The sequence below is a fragment of the Erpetoichthys calabaricus genome, chromosome 11 (genome assembly GCF_900747795.2).
Source record: "Erpetoichthys calabaricus chromosome 11, fErpCal1.3, whole genome shotgun sequence".
Taxonomy (NCBI): Eukaryota; Metazoa; Chordata; class Cladistia; order Polypteriformes; family Polypteridae; genus Erpetoichthys; species Erpetoichthys calabaricus.
This window is the reverse complement of record NC_041404.2, coordinates 162,823,386-162,844,234: the sequence shown is the minus strand read 5'-3', so window position 1 is coordinate 162,844,234 and position 20,849 is coordinate 162,823,386. Positions and strand designations below refer to the sequence as shown.

Here is a 20,849-nt window from a genome sequence, read left to right as displayed (position 1 = left end):
ACTTTTCCCTGATGGCAACACGAATTAGACGATCTATAAGTCTCCGACTTAAACTTTAAAATCTTATAATATCTATATACTTCTGACATAACACCTATGTCCATATATTCAATCTCTTTTTGCTGTTTTGTTATTTCACCGAGAAATAATTTCCATTTGTTTGTGCTAATGCGATCTTTATTTTATTTATACTTTCGAATTCCACTGCTTTCATAATCTCTAACCTGCTCTGCATGTGTATTGCGCCAACGTTTTTGAACGTCTTTATGAAGTCTTTCATTTCATTGGACCTACGAGGTTTTCAGTTCCACTTGGTCTGGGCTGATTATTACTTTCCTTATTTTCAGAATTTGCACATAGATTATTATTATTCCTTTTTGCCTTCTTTTCTCTCCAACACTTTTGGGTCTGTTTTTGACGCACTGCTCTTTCTTCTTCGCTTTGTCATTGACATGCCATCTAGAACGTATAGAGCGGAGAGCACATGAAGTGTGTCTGCCAAAAGCATTCCAACAACTGAGAGGTTAGATGTCTGTGATCATTTTAAATTTGTTGTTCTTGCGGGACGACAAAGTGTCTTTCCGAGAAGTTCATGTCCCAACCCAAGATTTTTTTTTTTTTTATATTAGAGAGATGTATATTGGTGTATTTATGGAAGCTGTATAGCACTCTAGTTAACTTCTGCTGTTTTAAATGTGCTGTATACATAAAATTGACTTGACTTGAATCTGTGCAGATCTGTGCTTGCTTAACGTATAGAACCAGTAAAGGAAGTACTATAGCGCAGAAATGCTTCTCTCTCTACTACTTCAACAAACAATAATCATACTCCAGCATTCTTTTAACCAAAAGGAGCATTTGACTCCTGAAAGTCATTAGGTGTTCAGACTTTACAGACCTCTTTACAGGTTGAATATCCCTAATCTGAAATGCCTGCGACCAGATGTATGTTAGATTTCGAAATAATACATTTACATAATGAGGTATCTTGAGGGGACACATTATCAAGTAGGAAAATGCTCAAATCCAAACAAAGTTTTATAAATGAGACCTCTGGTGTGGAATTTTCCACTTGTGGTGTCCTTTTTTTATTTTTGCCGAATGATGCAATTTTGTTATCAATATAATTCATATACACTGATGTATGTGGAACATCTCCCCACTGTGTAAACACCGGGATGCAAATGTGACTGACTCCCGAGAATGTCAATATACCCTTAATCTTAAACACAAATGCAAAAAACAGTTAACAACTTGGAGAGTTTGAAACACAGGTGTTAAAACAAATTCTTTAAAAGCATAATGCAAAAATGAATTTATTTTCTGTGAACTGTGCCTTTGCTTCACTATCAGTACTATTAAACTGAATGTCTCTTTCACAATTTACAGTTATTAACTGATCATGAAATTCAACTATTAATGATGTAATGTGATCAAACTAGGGATAAAATGTCTGAACTGATTAAAAATTCACACCTTGTATTGTGTTGTGTAAAGTTATATAAGTTAGCTTTAACATTGTTTTAACATATTAGAATCTTTTTATTATTTCTAGTATCTTAACATACTTTTCATTGCCTAGGCCAACTTAATTACGTGCTGCATTTATGTAATTTTAGTTGGGAAAGTTCATGTGACATTTCAACTCTAATATGCCTGCCTACAGAAATTAACAAATTGCAAGTGTCACAATATTGAAAGCCTTTAATATTATAAAGCTGTTCTAAATGAGTGATATTGATGAAACTTGTGATATAAACTTGAAGAATTTCAAACTTTGACTGGGCTCAACCAACCCTATCCACTACCCTACAACCCAACCATACAGTTTAAGACAACACATTACCTGAACATACTGCAGACTGACAATGCTCTGAAAAATGCAAAACCCAAACTATTACACCCAATGTTTGAAAGAAATGGAAAATACCATCAGCATTATAAGTATCTTGCAGAATCACCTAAAATGCAGTAATGCCATTGACTTTCATTTTAAATATTTAATGTGTACCTTAAATATGTGCAATATTGGCAAAAAATTATCTATTCAATATTTTCTGGGTCTTTGATGATACCAATAATTAGACGATATTTTGCATCCTTTAAAATGTGTTTGTAAAAGTCTTTTTGATCTAGCTTGGTCTTGATAATAGAATGTTAACTGTAATTTATTTAATTAAAACTGAAGTAAAATAACACAATTACATCATTAAAATCACCAGTTAAAGTATTACTGAGATCAAACAGTGCAAGTATAAGTAAACCAGTTCAAAGTGGCCTACAGGATTTACACAAAAAATTGCACTAAGACCAACTAAACTATTATAATTATAGCATTTTAAACAGACACTTAACCTTAATGTAAACAAGATGTGAATCTAAAGTTAATAAAATACTAATCACAATTGAAATACAGGGCATGAACATTACAAACTAGATAAACTGTTCTGCTGTAAGGCAAACTGTTGAGCATACAAGCAAAAACTAAAACCTAACATACTGTCAAAAAGTTCTGTAAAATACTGCACAGGAAATACTATAGCATCTGTAAACAGGTTCTGTCATATACTGCACAAAAATAAAAAAAAAAAAACCAACACAAAACATTTTTAAACAAATTGCTAACTTCATGTTCTGTCTAATATTGTACAAAAATATCAGTAAAAAATAAAACATCTGTAAAATTCTACTGAGGAAACTTCAAATTGTGTGACGGAAACACTAGTCTGTCCACAGCATCTGGCTCCAGAGCAGCATGGCTATATTACAATTCCAGTACTGAAAGCTCTCACAGAAAGTGTTTGAAGCAGGAATGAACAGGTACTTTTTTGCAAGTTTCACAATTTGGGGAAATGTACTTCTTGTGTTTTCCACCACTCAAGTGGATTTACATCACTGTCCATTTCATGTATCATCAATTAGCTCTTCATCTCTTTTTCAATGATAGTGTGCAGAGACTTGCCTTCCCTGAATTCTTGTTTTTTTTTTTTTTGATAGCTGCTAATAGACTTTTTTTCTCTTTTGCCCCCTCCCTTGTTGCTCATCACCTGCTCCAACTTCTGCAGCCATAGGTGCAGGATGGAGCAGGTTGAGGAGGCAGGGATCTCTGTAGGAGTGTTTTAAATAATGAAAGAAAAAAATGTGCTTTGGAATCAAGGACCCCCAACCAAGACAGCCTGCAAAATAAAACACACCAGGCACAGGTCTCTTACAGAAATAAAAATAATCTGTTCAAACAAATTACAAAATTCTTTGAAACTGTTTTTTTTTTTTTATCTGACAGGGCTCTGTACTAGATCAATTTCACTTTGCAGATGGTGAGACAAGTTAGTTGTCGAATGTTCTTTAATAGTAAATGATTTCCAATATAGTCTGCAGATTGCCATCTTTTAAGAAACATCAGTCTTTTCAAAGGCAAACCATTTCCACACACAAGTGAGGATGATCCACGTCTTGCAATTAAATCTAACAATGCAGATTGTGAAGCTCTTTATCCCCTGGTGTTGCTTGCTGACTGAGTTTTTAGTCAAGCTTCACTTGTGGTGTGCTGACCACACATACACTCGCAGTATTCTATCCCGCCAGGTTACATGTGACAGTGAACATGTGGACACTCAAGGTGTGTTTCTGATTGTTTTACTCTAGAATTTCACCTTCCACATTGTTAAAACAACAACTAAGATGTTATCGTAGACGATACACATCGCACACTTCTAACTGTACTCATAAAACAAGTCCTGCTACATGAATGGCATCTTATCTAGCAGAATTTAGGTAAAAGAATTTAGCAACTAGATACTGTTTAGTCAAGATTTGGGTTATTGCCATTATTGAGTCAGCTGAATCATATCTTAATTTCTCCCTCCTCACTAAAATGGAATCTAATGTCCTTGGTAACTAGCTTTTATCAATCAATTACAAAAAATTAGCTCATATGTACGTACAATATTCTTTACCATCAAAGAAAGTCCTTTTCTTTCAGATGTTGGTACATGAAACATACAAAAATAAACTATACACTAATATACTGAAATATACCAGCATAAAGTGTAATATTTAAAAACTCAGTATGAAACAACCACATGACACTTGTGGATGAAGAATCTTCTAAGATTAAAATCACCTTGTTTATTTGTCTTTAAAGAATAGCTACCAGCTGGAACCAGATATAAAAAAACAAACTGATGCACTGCCTACTGTAAGCTGTCATGAAAAATTACAAGAAAGTCTATGAAGAAAGGAGTAGGCAATGATTATCTACATAAGTATAGAAACAAATTCAAATCAAAACTGAATGGATTAAGTTAGGAAAGACGATTTAAAAAAATGCAACTTACTGTATGCACAAAAAATGTTTTGAAATTCTTTGCTTCTGGCCGTAATTCAGGTGACCACGGAATTTCCCCTTTAAGTACTTTGTTAACTGGATCTACATAGTAGAGATGGGGTCCTTCAGTTAATAAAAGCTGACGTCTCCTTGCAAACAGGCCCTACATAAAGGATACAAAATGCTCATTATGACTTCACACAATAGTTTACAGGTCAAACAATGCAGGTCATATAAAAAAATGAAAAAAAGGCAGAGAGTAATTTGAACAATTGGACTTCATGCTAGTTTCAATCTTCACACCAGTGATGTAGTAAATGTGCATCACATTTTTGTGTATTATAAACAGACAGTTTTAAAAATAATACTGCACTAACAATGTATCCCTTAACTGGATAATGCCATAAGGTGTTACCAATTATGTTTTATAAAATTATTTTTACCAGAAAATTCTAGATTTAACAACATGTTAATACACTGGTAAGAATAGTTTTATTTAGTTTACCAAATTTTTCTTTACATGTGACAATGTTTAGAAACAGATATAAACTATATTATATGGTTTTGCAGGTATCCCAATCTCTTCAGATGAAAAGTGAAACAAAACTCTCCAGAAAAGAAAACACAATTCATTGACTCATTGATCACAGAAGCACAGTTTTCTGCTTTATGGTACAGGTTTAACAAGTACATAACTGTAAAAAAAACTAATTTGTACAAGGTTTAAATGTAAGCTTCACATTTTACTGTTCTACGTAACAGTTTTCAGTGACCATACCTTCAAGTATTTTTTTTCTATATACTATAACACACCAGCAAAAAAAAAAAAAAAAAAAAAAACTAGAGAGAAAAAAGGAAGCTGAAAGTAAATATGCAAAAATAAAATATATCTTTATATGAAATACAAAAAACAGATATTAGAATGCTTCCCTCCTATTATGAAAGAAACAAACAAAGTAAACAAGAAAAAGGGGAGCAACTAGGAGTAATAATGAAAGAAAAATTTCAAGGGAAAAATACATCTAATACTCAAAAGGGGGTGATGACACCTGAGAAGTAATTAAAAAGTAATGCCTGGCGGAACAGAATTTACTAATGATACCAACAGAAGAAAAACTTACTTGCTTCAGCTTAATGTAAAAAATTACATCCCTAGCCTAATTCACATATGAGGATGATGCAAGTACTTTTTTGCACGTTTCACAACACTTCCTGTGTTTTCCACCACTCAAGTGTATTTATATCACTGTCCACCTCAGGCATCATCAAGTAGATTAGAAAGGTTACGAAAAATAAAGTATTACACTGTACTTTGCTTAGCACTACATGGTCTAGCAAAGCACAAAAAACACTGATTCACTACACTATATAATATATATGTATATATATATATATATATATATATATATATATATATATATATATATATATATATATATATATATATATATATATATATATATATATATATATATATATATGGTTGAAATAGTTTACTGTCAAATAAATGCAAAGAGTACGCGACACGTGTTTCGCCCTCATTCTGGGCTCATCAGGCGTACACACTCCACTGCACTTCCTCTCGGGAATCGAACCTCGGACGTCAGCGCCAGAGGCGATGCCCCTAACCTTGCGCCACGGCGTGTGGTTCGTTTATTTGACAGCATGTAGATCGGGGTAATTACATTCACGGCATTCGTAGTCTGTGTCACAATCTGATTGTATGGGTGCAGTGGAGTGTGTACGCCTGATGAGCCCAGAATGAGGGCGAAACACGTGTCGCGTACTCTTTGCATTTATTTGACAGTAAACTATTTCAACCATTCTATGATCTGCTCCTCACAAACTGAGGGCACCGTGGCGGATGTTAGCAGATTGCTGGCCAACCACAAGCGTTACCTGGTAGGTAACCACCCATACAATCAGATTGTGACACAGACAACGAATGCCGTGAATTATTATATATATATATATATATATATATATATATATATATATATATATATATATATATATATATATATATATATATATATATATTTATTTATTCATGGCATTCGTAGTCTGAATCACAATCTGATTGTATGGGTGGTTACCTACCAGGTAACGCTTGTGGTTGGTCTGCAAGTCAGCAGACATCCGCCACGGTCCCCTTTTCAGGTGCGAGAAGCAGATCATAGAATGTTGCAAAGTTTTACTGTCAAATGACAGTAAAACTTTGCAACATATATAACAATATTTTTAATAAATATACACCTTAGTTTTAAACTAATCTAGCCTTTTACTGGTAATAGCCTTCCAAAATGATTGTCACCCTTGGTAAAGATTAGCAAAACAGGCTTTAAAAAAATGTCTCTTGTTCATAAGCTTGATCTGATACTGAAATGATGAAAGAAATCTAACCTAAGTTATTCAAATACAAAAAATATGTAGATATTTCGGTTTTTACTTGGTCAGTAAATTTATTTTCAAGTTATCGTGTCAATGAACTTACAAACTGACACAGAGATTTTACTTCAAATATGGTCAAATCATGTTCCAATTAGTTAATCTGTATTCAGAAAAAGATACAGTATACAGATGCTAGTCACCCATTCATGTTTTTTGAAACAAGACTCATTCATAACAAGGTCACCATAAGTAAAAAGAACATGTTAGTCTATGCAAGATAATAACATCAATTCAAAATCACCTATGATAATCCAGGTTAATCCATTATCTGTTTTGTTTCTTTAAATGCATGACCTTAGCTAGTCATGATTAACCAAGAGCAGTGGAAACTTACCTTCCTTTTGTCTACTGGACCCATCTTCAATATTAAATTATTTTCTACAAACTGGTGCCTAAAAATAAATATAAATATGTTATACTAAAATTATAAAGAAAATAAAAAAGTTAAATTAAACTTTGCAAAAGTTAAATGCAACTTTGACTAGGACCAGTTCATACTAACATGGACCTCTCCTGCTTCTGCATTTTCTGCTAAAGTTCCTGACTGAACCACAGCAGAAATGTTTAATTGCTTTATCTAGGGATGACACAGTTCACACATTTTTGTTTGCTCAACAGAAGCAACAGATGATGATCAGGGGTGGATTAAAATGGTCCTGTGGAAGGATTCATCTGTAAAACGAGAACATTTTGATTCATGACCTGTATGGCCTATTGGAGAGCAAAAGATTGTTCAGGGGGAATGACAGAATAAGTAGTATGTGACCCGAAATTGAGTGTTCAGGTGGAAAGGGAAGACAAGTAGAATGGGAACACCATTTCTAGCAATCCTCTTTGGGTGGCTGTTGCTCCAGGCTTGGTTGAAGCCACTGTACATAATATAAGAAGTGTATTTTCTGTCTAGTATGTCTACGTATAACAATATTATAATAATTCTTTACATTTATCTAGTGCTTTTGTTACCACTCAGAGTGCTTTTAATGGTGAGTGGGGAGCCACTTCATTTTACATTTATTTGCTTAGCATATGCTTTAATCCAAAGCAATTTACAAAAGAGGCAAACAATTGAGTAACAATAGGCTAGAGCCTGTTTGTTCAGCAAGTGTTGGACTTCAAACACCACTAATATGTAGCATTCACCTGATGTAATGGCAGCCATTCTGCGCCTGTACACTACCCACACATTAGCTATTAGTTGGTGAAGTGGTGAGAGAGATAGCCAATTACAGATAGGGGATGATTAGGGGACCAGAATGACTAGGCCACAGAGGGCAATTTAGCCTGGACATATCTGATAATACGCACTTGACAAAATATCAATATTTACCTGAAATACAAAATGTTTTCATTTTAAAACGTCCTTGGAAAGATTCTCCACTTTCTACCAATTCACTCTGAAATCTCAGTAGAAATATAACATGAGATATAAAGTAACAAAAATTTTAACTTTGCTACCTTAGCAAAAATTTTTAACTTTTTTCCAACAAAAAAGACGCAATTTTTCATATACTTCACAAGTTTAACAGCTCCTAAATCATATGCAGTTGAACAATAAATATCTTCTCTGAATAACCACCTAGTAGTGACTACATATGCATTTCAGACAACGGAGAATTACGTTTGATTGACCTATTGGGAAGATCAAAAAACTGCTAAAAACAAAATTAGCCAGAAATAGCAATTTACACACAAAAATATGGTTGATGCTGGCAGATTAAAGAACTTTAATGGTAAAACAGTAATGCCTTTAAAGATATGTTGAAAATACAAGCTGGAACTGTTTTTACCCCTGAAATACTCAAGTTGCACCATTAATGAGAATTAAAAGAACCAAAATATATTATTTTTTAAACAGCATTTGAGAGTGTGTATGGCATATGAATCATCTCGCTTGTTCTGGTTTAAGTGAAAAGCACTGTCAACTCATCTTTAAATAATACAGTAAAAATCAGTATAACCCAAACAAAACCAATATAACAGCTGATACAGCTCTAACATACCGTAAAAATTATCAGAAAGTCAGTATGTAAGCCAGTACTGGTAAGCAACATAATTTAGAACTACATATATCGTGTTTCACCGAAAATAAGACCTATTCACAATATAAGCTCTAGCATGATTTTCAGGCTGCTCTGTAATATAAGCCCTACCCCAAAAATAAGCCCTAGTCAAGATTGTCAGGAAAAGTAAGGCGCCTAAGGCCAGGTTCATACTTCACATGATGCGATGCGCGTGCCCGAAACATCCATTAAATTCCGAGGACACCTTGCCACAATATCTTTGAAAAGGATGATTAATGATTACATCCATCAATTCGGGGATGCGCCCATTCCAGCAGCATTGGCATAAGACAGAAACAAAATCCCTGGATGGGGCATCAGCTCATCGCAAAGTGAACATAAGCACACTCATACATGCACTGGCATCTTTGTAGCTTTACCAAATCCCCAAACCTTCATGTCTTTGGATGGAAAATCGAGCACACTGTTGAAACACACCAGGAAAACACACAAAATCCAGGCAGGGATCACAAGGGACGCAACTCCCTGCGAGACAGCAGTGCTACCGCTCTGCCACCGTGCCACCCCATATGTGTAACTATTAACAGTATTCATTATTTAAACAAAGTTAACGATTTATCTGTAAAATGTAACATACATATTTTAATGCATTTCATCATGAAAGTGATAAAGTATAAATCTAAGAATTCTAAATGTGCATAGACCTGGAATATTATAAATTTAATGTGTTCTATGTAGCGATGCTGCTTGCCGCTGCTGTCAGGTCAGCAGGAAGCCCCAGAAGTGCGTAGTAATTTAACAACTGGGTTGGCTTTAAGATGATGTTTACGACGTTCTGCTTTAATGATAAAGTAAACTACGAGGTTAAAGTGGACATTGAGGTTACATTCTGACGGTATTGTAAAGGTGCCAAAAAAAAAAAAGATGGCACAGAAGATGGTATGTGAGACTTTTAAAATATATCATGTCATTACTTTGGGGAATATGCAACGCTTGAATATAAAAGCACCACAAATGCATTTGTATGTCGGCATTTTGCTTCCACCATATCGAACCATTCATCAAACATCAGAGCACACACATCAATCCTTTAGGATCCTAAAAGAGGCTGATGTAGCAAGAAATTCAGGCTGGAATTCAGGGTTTGAACGTGGAAATTTATGACGATATTCCAGAAGATGATGACATGACTGTATTTGGATAAATGTATATTGTTGTACATGAATACATATAATACATCCCCTGAAAATAAGCCCTAGTGCATCTTTCGGAGCAAAAATTAATACAAGACCCTGTCTTATTTTCAGGGAAACATGGCAGTGAAACCACATTAAGCTTAAGCTTTTAAATACAAATTCTAAGATAACTGTCAAAGAACAGAAAAACAAATTGCAGATATTGCCTAACAAATCTTATTTTTCTGTTAATTTTAAAAATGTTCACGCTTCAGTTTTAAAAAAATGCCACAAAAATGTAAGGTTAGATTTTTTGGTACTACGTGAAGCAAAAAGGCAGCAGTTTTCCTGCATGACTCCCTAAAATTAACTCTATTACAAATAAAATACTGGGCATACATAGCGGGCTTACTAGACAATTAAAACACGAATTGAACACTTTAATTCATAATTAAGGGCTCCAACTTTATCTGTTAATTGTTTATCTGTATTATTTGTGTGTGTACTGATTTATTTGTATTTACTACTTTTGGTATTTCATTTATTTATCCATTCACATGTTCATTTATTTCTAATCTACTACTTTTCTTTTTATTTGCAATTCTTTAGCATCTTCTAAACCACTTGTGCTACATGTTTTGTATGAGAATGTGCTATAGAAAAAGATATTGTTCGTATGAACTCTTAACAACAGGAAAAAATAGAAGAGCTTGCTGAAGTGGCTAGTGTTACCAAATCATATACAAACCATAAATTACATTTAGCACTTAACACTGTCACATCAAAGTTCATATTGCTAATTTATGATGAAAAGGAATAAATTTCATACCATGGGTTTCTTCCAGCCTGTTTTTCAAGTAGAAGCTGTTTCTCTTCATCAGAAAACTGCAAGTCTAATTCAAATGAGTTGTTGTCCAGGTCATGGATGTACTGTTCAATGTTACTACTTGATCGCTGTGACTGTGTAAACTCTGTTACAGATGATGACTGAGTAACCTGCATGCTACCAAACTGACTCAAAAGATCATCATACTGAAGGGTGGCATGGGAAGGGAGAAAAAGTGGGGGAAAAAAATTAGGCAACATATATCACATTATCCTTTCTTACAGAAAAATAAATTGCTAGTAAAAATCACTATTACCATATTTCATACTTCCCATAATCTTGCTCAGTTGAGTCAATTTAACAACAGAAAAAAAAAAAATGTTGTTCTGGCTATGCTATGGGCCCAAGTTGGCCTTTGACGGCCCTTATTACCTGAATGCTTCCCCTCCATTTCATACTTTAGTTCTTGTAGTTTAATACTGTTTTATTTCCAGAAAACAACAAGAGGTAAATGTTCAAAATAAAGACTGATTTACTATGCAGAATTTCGCCATTATCAAAAATACTAGGGGGCTCCGCCCCCTGCTCGCTTCGCTCGCCAACCCCTGGTGTTGGGAATGACAAAGAGCGTGATGAATGAATGAGATATAGAATAGTGTGACGGTGTAGATGATGTAAATAGAAAGCAAACAATAAAGTGTGTGGCACAGTGTAAAGGTTTATTGGAAAATTTCTTTGTACACGCCGTTTAAGTGTAAAAGGTAATTTCAGCTCAGAACTTGTAAGGTCAATGAAGATGGTTATTGTTGTGATCAGAGTCAAGTTTGTCAGAGCTTAGAAAGAGTTGTGTCTCTCCAGGAAGTAATGGAATGACTTGGGTATTTATGTTTTGCACATTAATATTTTTTGGACATAATATAGTGCGTTGTGTTAAAAGGGGCATTTGGTCTAATGAGATTGCTGTTCCAAATCTCTCTGTAACTAAGTTGTCGCAGATAAAGGCTTGAGGAATTGTAATAATATGTGGCTGAAGTCCATCTGTATTGGTGAGTGTACCATCTCTCAGTTGTAATAAGCAATTGTTATGATCTGGTTCTGGACATCGTATCTTTTTTACTAACTATCTTTTGAAAGCAATGCCAATTGTTTGCGTATTTTAAGGTGCACTGAACAATAGCTGAGTGCATGGCATCTGGAAGAATAGCTAAGTACTGTCTAAAATCTCCTCCTCATAAAAGTACCTTTCATCCAAATCGAATATTATTATTTATAAACGTTTGTAGAAGTTTATGAATGGTGTTGAGTAAGTGACTTTATGCCATTGTACATTCATCAATAATTAACATTTTTTCAAGACGGATGTCACGTGCAGTGCCACCGTTAATGTTCATAGTGGATACCGATTTGTAGGATCTAATGCAGTTGATAAAGATTTCACTTTCAGGTACATCGTTAGTTAGAAGCTTTTGTAGATATTCAGTATATGAATGTAAAGAAGGCAGTCTAATTTGACCCTTTTGACAACAACGTGTAAATGTATTACTTGTATTGCCAGTTGTTTCTTCAGGGAAGTGAACTGAATGACAATGATTGCAAATGACATTCATTAATCCGAATGAATTTTCCTGGTGTATGTTTTGCTTGTGCCGTTTGAGAGGCGCGTTGTTGCATGTGTAGTATTTGGGACGTGTTGTTTTGGAGCTGTAATCGATTTGCCTGTGCTGTGTGAGAAGACTGTTGTAGCCTTCCTTGCCGTTAACGTATGTCTGAGACGGGAGGTGTTTCGTTTTGAATCCGTGCCTGTTGCGATGCAGCACTTTGATTGATAGCTTGCGTCATGTGGATCTAGGATGTAGATTTGTGCATATTTGCGTTGTTGATTTGTTTCAGGGTGCACTGTTCCAATGCGATGCAGTATTTGTGCACATATGGGAAAGCAGTATGGGCCATTGCCTTTTGGTGGCCTGATATTTACTCCGGTAGATGCAAAAGCAAATGAACTATTGTAGGATCTAATGCAGTTCATAAAGTTTTTATTTTTAGGTACATCGTTAGTTAGAAGCTTTAGTTGAGCTTTGCGTTTTTGGAGTCGAGACATTTTTTCTTTTAGAAATATGGATAAGTAATAAGGAGTATTGCACTCACTGTTGATATGGAGCCTTTTCTGCGGTTGAACGGTTAATAGTGCCTTATTGTAATGAGATCCACCTATGCTGCATAGCCGTCTATTTTGTTGTTTCTTTCGTGTTCGTGTGTTTGTTCCTGTTATCCTTTCCTTTTCGTTTTGTACCCGTGACCGTGTATTCATGACTTGTTTCTTTCTCAGCATGCGAAATATGGATAAGTAATAAGGAGGATCGCAGTCACTGTTAATATGTTTCCTTTTCTGCAGTTGAACGGTTAATAGTGCTTTATTGTAAGGAGATCCACCTATGCTGACACCTATGCTGTCTAGTGTGAAGGTGTTGACGTTCACTTTAGAATATGTGGCTTTTGGTGTCACTTCTTATGGATGTGTGTGGGGGGGGTGGGGTGGGGGTGGGGGTGGGGGCTGAGGATTGTTGTTGCGCAAGCGTCTTCTTTCTTTTTGTGTTCCTGTGTCTTGTTGAATCCCCCTCTTTGTGTGTGTCCCGTCCCTTGCTTGTAGGGTCTGTGGGGTGGTTTTGTGTTCTTTTTTTTGTGTTCCATGGGCTTGTTGAATCCCCCTCTTGGTGTGTGTCCCGTCTGGTGCCTGTAAGGGGGGTGGGGGGATTGCCTTGCTGTTGTGCGCGAGCCTCTTTTTTTTTTTTTTTTGGGTCTAGTTTCGTGTGCAATGTGTTTCGTGCTTTGCCTGCGTTTGACTACTTTTTTATGTGCCTTTTCCTTTTTTTGGCGCTCGTTGCGCCTCATTTCTCCTTTTTTGTCTTTTTTCTGTGCTCACTCCTTTTTCCTGTGGTCTTGTCCGCCTTTCTCGGCCCCTCATCCGCCTCTCGCGGCCTCTTTTGTCCCCCTCTCGCGGCTCCTCATCCGCCTCTCGCGGACTCTTTTTGCGCCTGCGCAGTACGTCTTTTTGCAGCTACGGCCCATGGCCGGATGTGCCTGCGTCCATCATCCGGTTTAGCATTCTCGGTTAGTAATATGGATAATGGATTTAATTTCCACTCTAATCAATAATCTGTAGGCCACATTGAAATTTACTGTTTTATTCTCAATAAAAATTTTAATTAAGCAAATGATGAAATAAACACATTACATTTTAACCAGGTTGACAGCTTAAAGTAGTCATATTTTACCATTTATCTGATATTAACACTTATCAGATTGTCTCTCTTTCTGTATAAAATAACTTGGCTCCCAGTAAACATATTTAGTTGAAATGTGGTATACATGCTCTTTAAAGAAATTTGTCAGAAAAGTAAAATTTTTGCTGAGCTATCTTTTAAAGTGCATGTTGAACAAGTTTTTAAAATTTAAGAAACATCCATTTAAAACTCATTGGCAAATTTTTGATATCAAAAAACAAACATTCTGTGTGACTAATGATTAATTTACTCTTTTACATTTAACTTGAGAGCACTTATTGTAGCATACACATTTACCTCTTTTACATATTCTGACGGCAAAACAAATACGCAATTCAAGTTACTGAAATGCAAGCAGACTTGCAAATGCAGGTAGGATCTCACCACTTCTCAGGCCACCTCAGCTGCTTGTGTGTGGTCCTCAACACAGACTCTCTCTATTGGCTGCTTCTTTCACAACAGTTATACTTGAAAAGTATGAACTACAATTTCTAGGTACACCTTCACAATAGATTTTTAGTTCCAGCTTACGCTAAATGGTTTAAAAGTGCCCAATGCCATCATCCGGAGGACAATTCACCTACAATGCTAAAATACCAAACCTACTAATCAAATGTTTGCCAATCTGTTGTATACAATAACTTATGGTGACCCTATTTTTCCCCAGGATAGACGATATTTAGCAGCCTATGTTCTTGGGCTAACCAACATATGCCAAATTCATTAATTAGTAGATTTTTGTAAAAATTCAGCCAGACATTTTTCGTGCCTAATACAGGTTTAGTATCCCTAATTTGAAATGTTCCACAATACAAAACTTTTTGATTGCCAACATGACATCACCTATGTTAACCCTACATTATTTTTTTTTATTTAACTGCTGAGCAAAAGTAAACAAGATATCTGCAAATTCCAAATGTATTTATTCATTTTAAGCAGGAAGGAAGAGATTGGTCCCCTGTGAAGCATCAAATGCCGCAAATCTATGGTACACAAACAATGACTTTGGTGAACGGTAGTATGGTAGTCTGTAATGAAGAGCCAAAAAGCTAAGACACATGACTGATGACAGGAGCTTGAGGTTACCCATGAAGCAGCATCAGTCTATTGACTATCTTTGGGGAACACTCCCCCACACTGGGGAGTAAAATGGTAACACCTACATGGCAGTTCAAAATGCTACTTAGCTCCTTTTTAGAACAAAAAATAGGTGTGCACAAATTTCTAAACAATTTACTTTTATAAATCACCATTTTCTTGTAAATGTGCGCGCTTGAATGAACTTGAAAACACATATTGGCATCACAGATTCCAGACTTGTGTGTTTAAAGAATGTCGCTGCTATATATAAAAAAATCTTTCATTCTCACTAGGTGTCTTTATTGCAATATGAGGCCAGTAAAATCCTCTGACTAAATTAAGAAAAACAAACAACACTGTTTTGTTTCATGTACACCCACACTATATGAAAACTTAATGTAGTGCCTCGACAGTCAGTTAATACCTTCCAGCACAGCAGGCATGATGGAGTGAAGGTTGGCTGAGATATTTCTAACCAGTTAGTTAGTTCCCTGAGAAGTGACAATAGGTAGCCTTTATAAACTGATGAAAAAAAGTTAATCAGTGCAAATATGCAGTATTGGCCCTCTTAAAATGGAACTACAATACAGTCTGTACATTATATTCGAATTATTATCATTATATTCATCACTTTTTAGGGTTAATATATTTATCACATCTGGAAACCTGGATATGTCATATGAAAATTAAAACTTGTTTTGCAAAACTGTCACGTTATCTATAACTGCAGAGAAAATAGATTTAAACTTACATTTCCATAGCAGTCTTCATCATCTTCTGACATTGCCGGTAAATATGGTGTAAGCTTAGGGGGAGTTTGTAAATGAAGGTTCTCCCAAGTAATTGACTCAAAAAATGGATGTGCCCTTAAGGGTTTATATCCTCCCATCTCTTCACAGCCTAACCGTTTGGTAGGATCTAACGACTATAACAAAAGAAGCAAAAATTACACATTATTAAAATTGAGACAAGTGGACAACAGGTAAATCTTAAAATGACCAATCAACAAGAGCCAGAATACTACGAATGAACCTTAAGAAATTTAAAATTTGAAAAGATATGCATCATATGAATTTTATTGTTCATTTACCAAACTCACTAATTCCATTAAACAATTACTTCAAACAAGGAAACCTCTGTGGGTGGGGTGTTAATTTATTGGGGTACACACTCAAGCTCACTGATAGACTACAACTTATCTACACATCAGCAGTATATGCAATGAAACTGGAGTTTTGGGACCATCACTTATGTCTCTGGAGATGTGAGGCAGCAGTGGAAACCACTGCTCCATTATGCCAAAGCCCACCAGAAGTAGTAAAAATAGTAGTAAAACAATTATACAGGTGTAAGAGGTTATTTTTAAGACATTAAATGCATATAGGAAACAAGTCTGGAATAGTGTCTGGATTCAATATTATAATGAAGATGATATATCTCAATCCCACAGTCTTTGGTGCTTTGAGAAAAGACTTCAGCATGCAGAGACTAAAAATGCCATAATTAAAAGTTTAAGAGTGGAGGTTATTAAAGAAAAGCTCGTTTCTAATATTGGCCTTAAGAAGGAAAGCTGTCTAAATGCTCAGGGGAAAGTTGTAATCATAGCAGAAAATGACATTATAGCACAGAAAAAATGTGCTGCAGATATTTACCATACTAAGAAGTTGCACCTGTGCCCACAATGGATTAACAAGAAATGCTGTTCTGTTGGTGTGTAGTTTGTTCACAGTAATGCAGTAATTCATCTAATCATTGATATATTTTGCACACGTTATTAAATAACCCTGGCATTAGAGCATGGCAACCTCGTCATAGGGGAACTGTTAATTTACTATAGTGGTTTTAATTTTTCTTGCAAATAACAAACCAATATAGTATTAGCAAAATATGTGCTAGACGAAGAAAGAACAATCAACTTGTACTATTACCACTAGATGGAGCATGTGCTACACATAATTAATTATAGGACATGCATAAAAAAAAGTTGTGAATCCTACTGCTCAGCTCTTGATCTCAAAGTGATGCAGAATTATTGGGCACATTTCTCCTTTTCCCTGCAGTACGCAGCTTTGAGGCCAACTTTCCAAGATATGATTCATGTGCTTTCTAGGGATGTGCTGAAGTATTAGGGGTTCATATATCTAATATAAACTTACTGTTAACTTATTTTTAAGCCCAAATTGCTTGTTTAAAAACATTTCCCCAGTGTCATGATTACAAATTGATGCAGATAATAAAATTTCTCATGAAGATCGCCTAATGTATTCAAAAAAGTTGATATATTATGCATATAAAATATTGTTGTAAAAATAATGGTGTAAGGGAAGAAAAAACACTGACAAATATCTATATGCCATATGGGAATCCTTTAAACCTACTGTGTCTGTTAGAATGAGAGCAGTTTTTGCTTATTTAAAGAATAAGGTTGGCATTTTTCAAGTCAAATGTATTTTTTTTCCCCAAACATGGTATATATGCATTTGTCACACAATATTGTGTTCTAAAGTTAAGCACTTTCTACAAATTAAAAAAAATATATCTTCCCTGCAATGGTGCTTTGCATTTGATGCTATGGGGCACAGAGGAAAAGTTTAAACCAAATACATCCAACTTTCAATCCAAGACAGTGGTAGAGTACTGATCTGCTGCAAAAGTGTGTCAGTCAAGTTCAAAGACAAATCCAAATGTGGCCAGAAGATGCTGCTTCAGCTCTTACAAAACTGTTTTGATCACAGTTTTGAATAAGTAGCCATATATGGACATCTCACCGACTTGGACAAGTATACATTATCTTTTACTAGTTGCATCAACAAGTATATAGATGATGTTGATCTCTCTCCAAGACGATATTTCCTGCTAACCTGAAAATGTGGATGTCTTCAGAAGTGATGTTGCTTTCAAAATAATGTAGCCCTCAGGACACCAGAGCAAACCTGTCAAGTAGTATTAATGGCAGCAAAGTTCACATATGGATGGAAAATCCAAAGCCACTTTAAGAACCACAGAGACATGCAACAAATATGTCAAGGCCATCAATGATTAGAATATCAAACCACACCGGTGACAATGATGCCTTTCCTTCATGATTTGCTGAAGAACTTTTATGTACAGTTTACTGCACTGAATGACATGCTTGTAATGATGACCACCAGTCTTCCTGATGATTAGACATTGCTTTTGTCTACAGATGATGTGAGAAGAACTCTGCCGACAGTAAACCCACAAAGGTTTACTCGACTGGTTTTGCTGGACCTGATCATATGTTCAAGACAGTTGTATTCCACCTCACAGTTGATCTCACAGACATCTTTAACATTTCCTTACGCTAGCCAGTTGTCACCATGTCTTCAAAGGCCAGCACCATCATACATGAATCAAAGAAATGATTGTTGCCCAATGGCACTTGTACATGTTATTATGAAGTGTGTCAATAAATTTATTATGAGGTACATTAAAACTTGTCTCCAAACTTCCATAAGCCCATCCAGTTTGCTTAATACTCCAACTGGTCCACTAAGGATATCATACCTTATTATACTCCCCACTTGGATAAAAAAGACAATGTATGTAAAAGATCCTATTCACAGGTTTCAGTTGAGTATTTTACACCATATCACCCTTTTGAAACAGACAGGGAAACCCATTTCTACTCACTCTTTTGACTTACAACTATACTACGAAATAGAACTCAAAACAGTAATCACCAAAGTTATAAGTATTTACAACTTACAATGAACCCTTAACACCCAGACAACCCCCAAAAACAGAACCACCACTACAAATGTAAAAATCTTCACCATGGAGAGTGTACTATGTGGCAATTTTACAGTATGGTATGGGAATTTCAGTTTCTAATGCCACAAGACTCTGCAATAGATGGTGCTCATACCCGGTGAGAAGGAAATCACTGGGACTTCTCTCCCCTCCATTTAGGACATCCTCCTATTACAGCATACATGAAAACTAGAGCACACTTTCCTAACAGAGTATTTTTTAATAAATTATGGAAGAAAAAGTGCTGTATTAAAGAAAAAGAAAGCAGCAGAGCTGTATATGAATGCATTTTGCTGTCTTGCTAGACCTGCTGTTTTAATTCAGGCAAGATATGTTTGTATAAGTTAGTAAAAAGGTGTCTGTCTTGTACTACCAAAGAGACAGGATAAGGTCAATGGAATTTATCAGTCTAAGGTCTTATTAACTTTCAATGCCTATCACCAGCTTTTTGTAAAGATGAGACCATTTATTTGATCTAGCAATGATAGAACTTTATTATTAATCAAATTTCTGAACATTGATTAACAAACAACTATGACTCATGAGGACATTATTGACGCTCCTTTTGTTCTTATAATATTATTCTTAAGGATGAATTAACACAAACAGCACCTAAAACAGCAGAAATAACTAAGAATTGAGTTGTAGCATTAATGCATCCTCTCAGCCTATACTTGAGGACCTCACTAAACCAGTCTGTTTGAGCTACTTACAGTGTATACAAAAAACTGGGGCTGAACAAGTTTACAGAGAATTTATTATTCATTCAAAATAATTTAGTTTCTGATCACTACACCAGTTTAATATTCTACACAGAACTGGACATCTACAGGCATTTTCTGATACAACTCAACATGTTATAAAGTTCCTTACCAACAACTGTTGAACAAGGTCTTTTGCTTTTGGAAAAAATTTCTCAGGAAATTCATACTCCAGTTTAATGATCTTCTGGAAAATAAGGTATTCATTTCTGGCACAATAAAAAAGAAAATACTTTAAACATTACATAAAAACCTCAAAATTGCAATTGCTTTATGGGAATATTTCTATTTTCTACAAAATACTAAATATGCCAAAATACGTATTTATCCCAGACAACTTTTAAAATTCTGGCTTAAATGAGCCTGAACATCCACCATATACTTTTTGAAAATGCTTTTTTTATTTAGTTAACCCTACATCAACCCTAGATGGACTTCAAAACACCATTCACACATACTCACACTCATTCAAAATAATCAAAATAAGAAAAGCAAATTAATTCAATGTGCACATCTTTTCAATATCCAGAGTACAAACTCCATGAAGACAGTAACTAGACAAGAAATGAACTCGGCTCTCTGGATCTTGTAAGCATAAATGTTAACCTTGCACATTATGTGCCACTCTGAAACCCAGTCTAAATATTTAAAATAGAAAAGCTCTTTATTTATTATGCTGGTTGCCAGGCTGAATGTCTTAATGCACATGTATTCTGCATTATAACAGGTTGCAAAGTGATTAACACACTCATCTCTACAGTGGTACATCAGTTAAAAGTGAAACTAAACCAGATGGCTGAAGAAGATTTTTTTCCAAGTCTTCTGCAACCATTATTTCCTGTTATTTTGCAAGGTGTTTAATCACGTTACTATGTGAGGTTTCCACACTTACCAAGAAAACTCACACAAATACTTGCAATTTCTCAAGCAAATAAACTACATTCTAAAATTAGGAAACACTTACCCAGCTCTAAAAGGTGGTAATCCAGCCACAAGTTGATAAATAATACAACCCAAGGCCCAGAGATCAGAACTAAATAAGAAGCACAAAATAAAACATGATTTGATGCCATACAGTTAGTAAATACATTACAAAGTATATACTTTAAATAAAGGTAAATTATTTTGCTAACAATATACCTATGACTTATTA

General features: G+C 35.2%; 1 protein-coding gene across 1 annotated transcript in view; it reads right to left on the bottom strand.

Moving 5' to 3' along the window:
* Positions 1-20,849, bottom strand: part of LOC114661249 (3-phosphoinositide-dependent protein kinase 1-like) — a 105,202-nt gene that overhangs the window by 12,940 nt on the left and 71,413 nt on the right. The window contains exons 8-13 of the mRNA XM_028814463.2: positions 20,661-20,729; positions 19,809-19,905; positions 15,913-16,086; positions 10,804-11,006; positions 7,113-7,170; positions 4,338-4,490 (exon numbers count right to left, since the gene is read on the bottom strand). Of these exons, the coding sequence (XP_028670296.1) occupies positions 4,338-4,490; positions 7,113-7,170; positions 10,804-11,006; positions 15,913-16,086; positions 19,809-19,905; positions 20,661-20,729 (754 nt within the window). The remainder of the gene's footprint in view (positions 1-4,337; positions 4,491-7,112; positions 7,171-10,803; positions 11,007-15,912; positions 16,087-19,808; positions 19,906-20,660; positions 20,730-20,849) is intronic.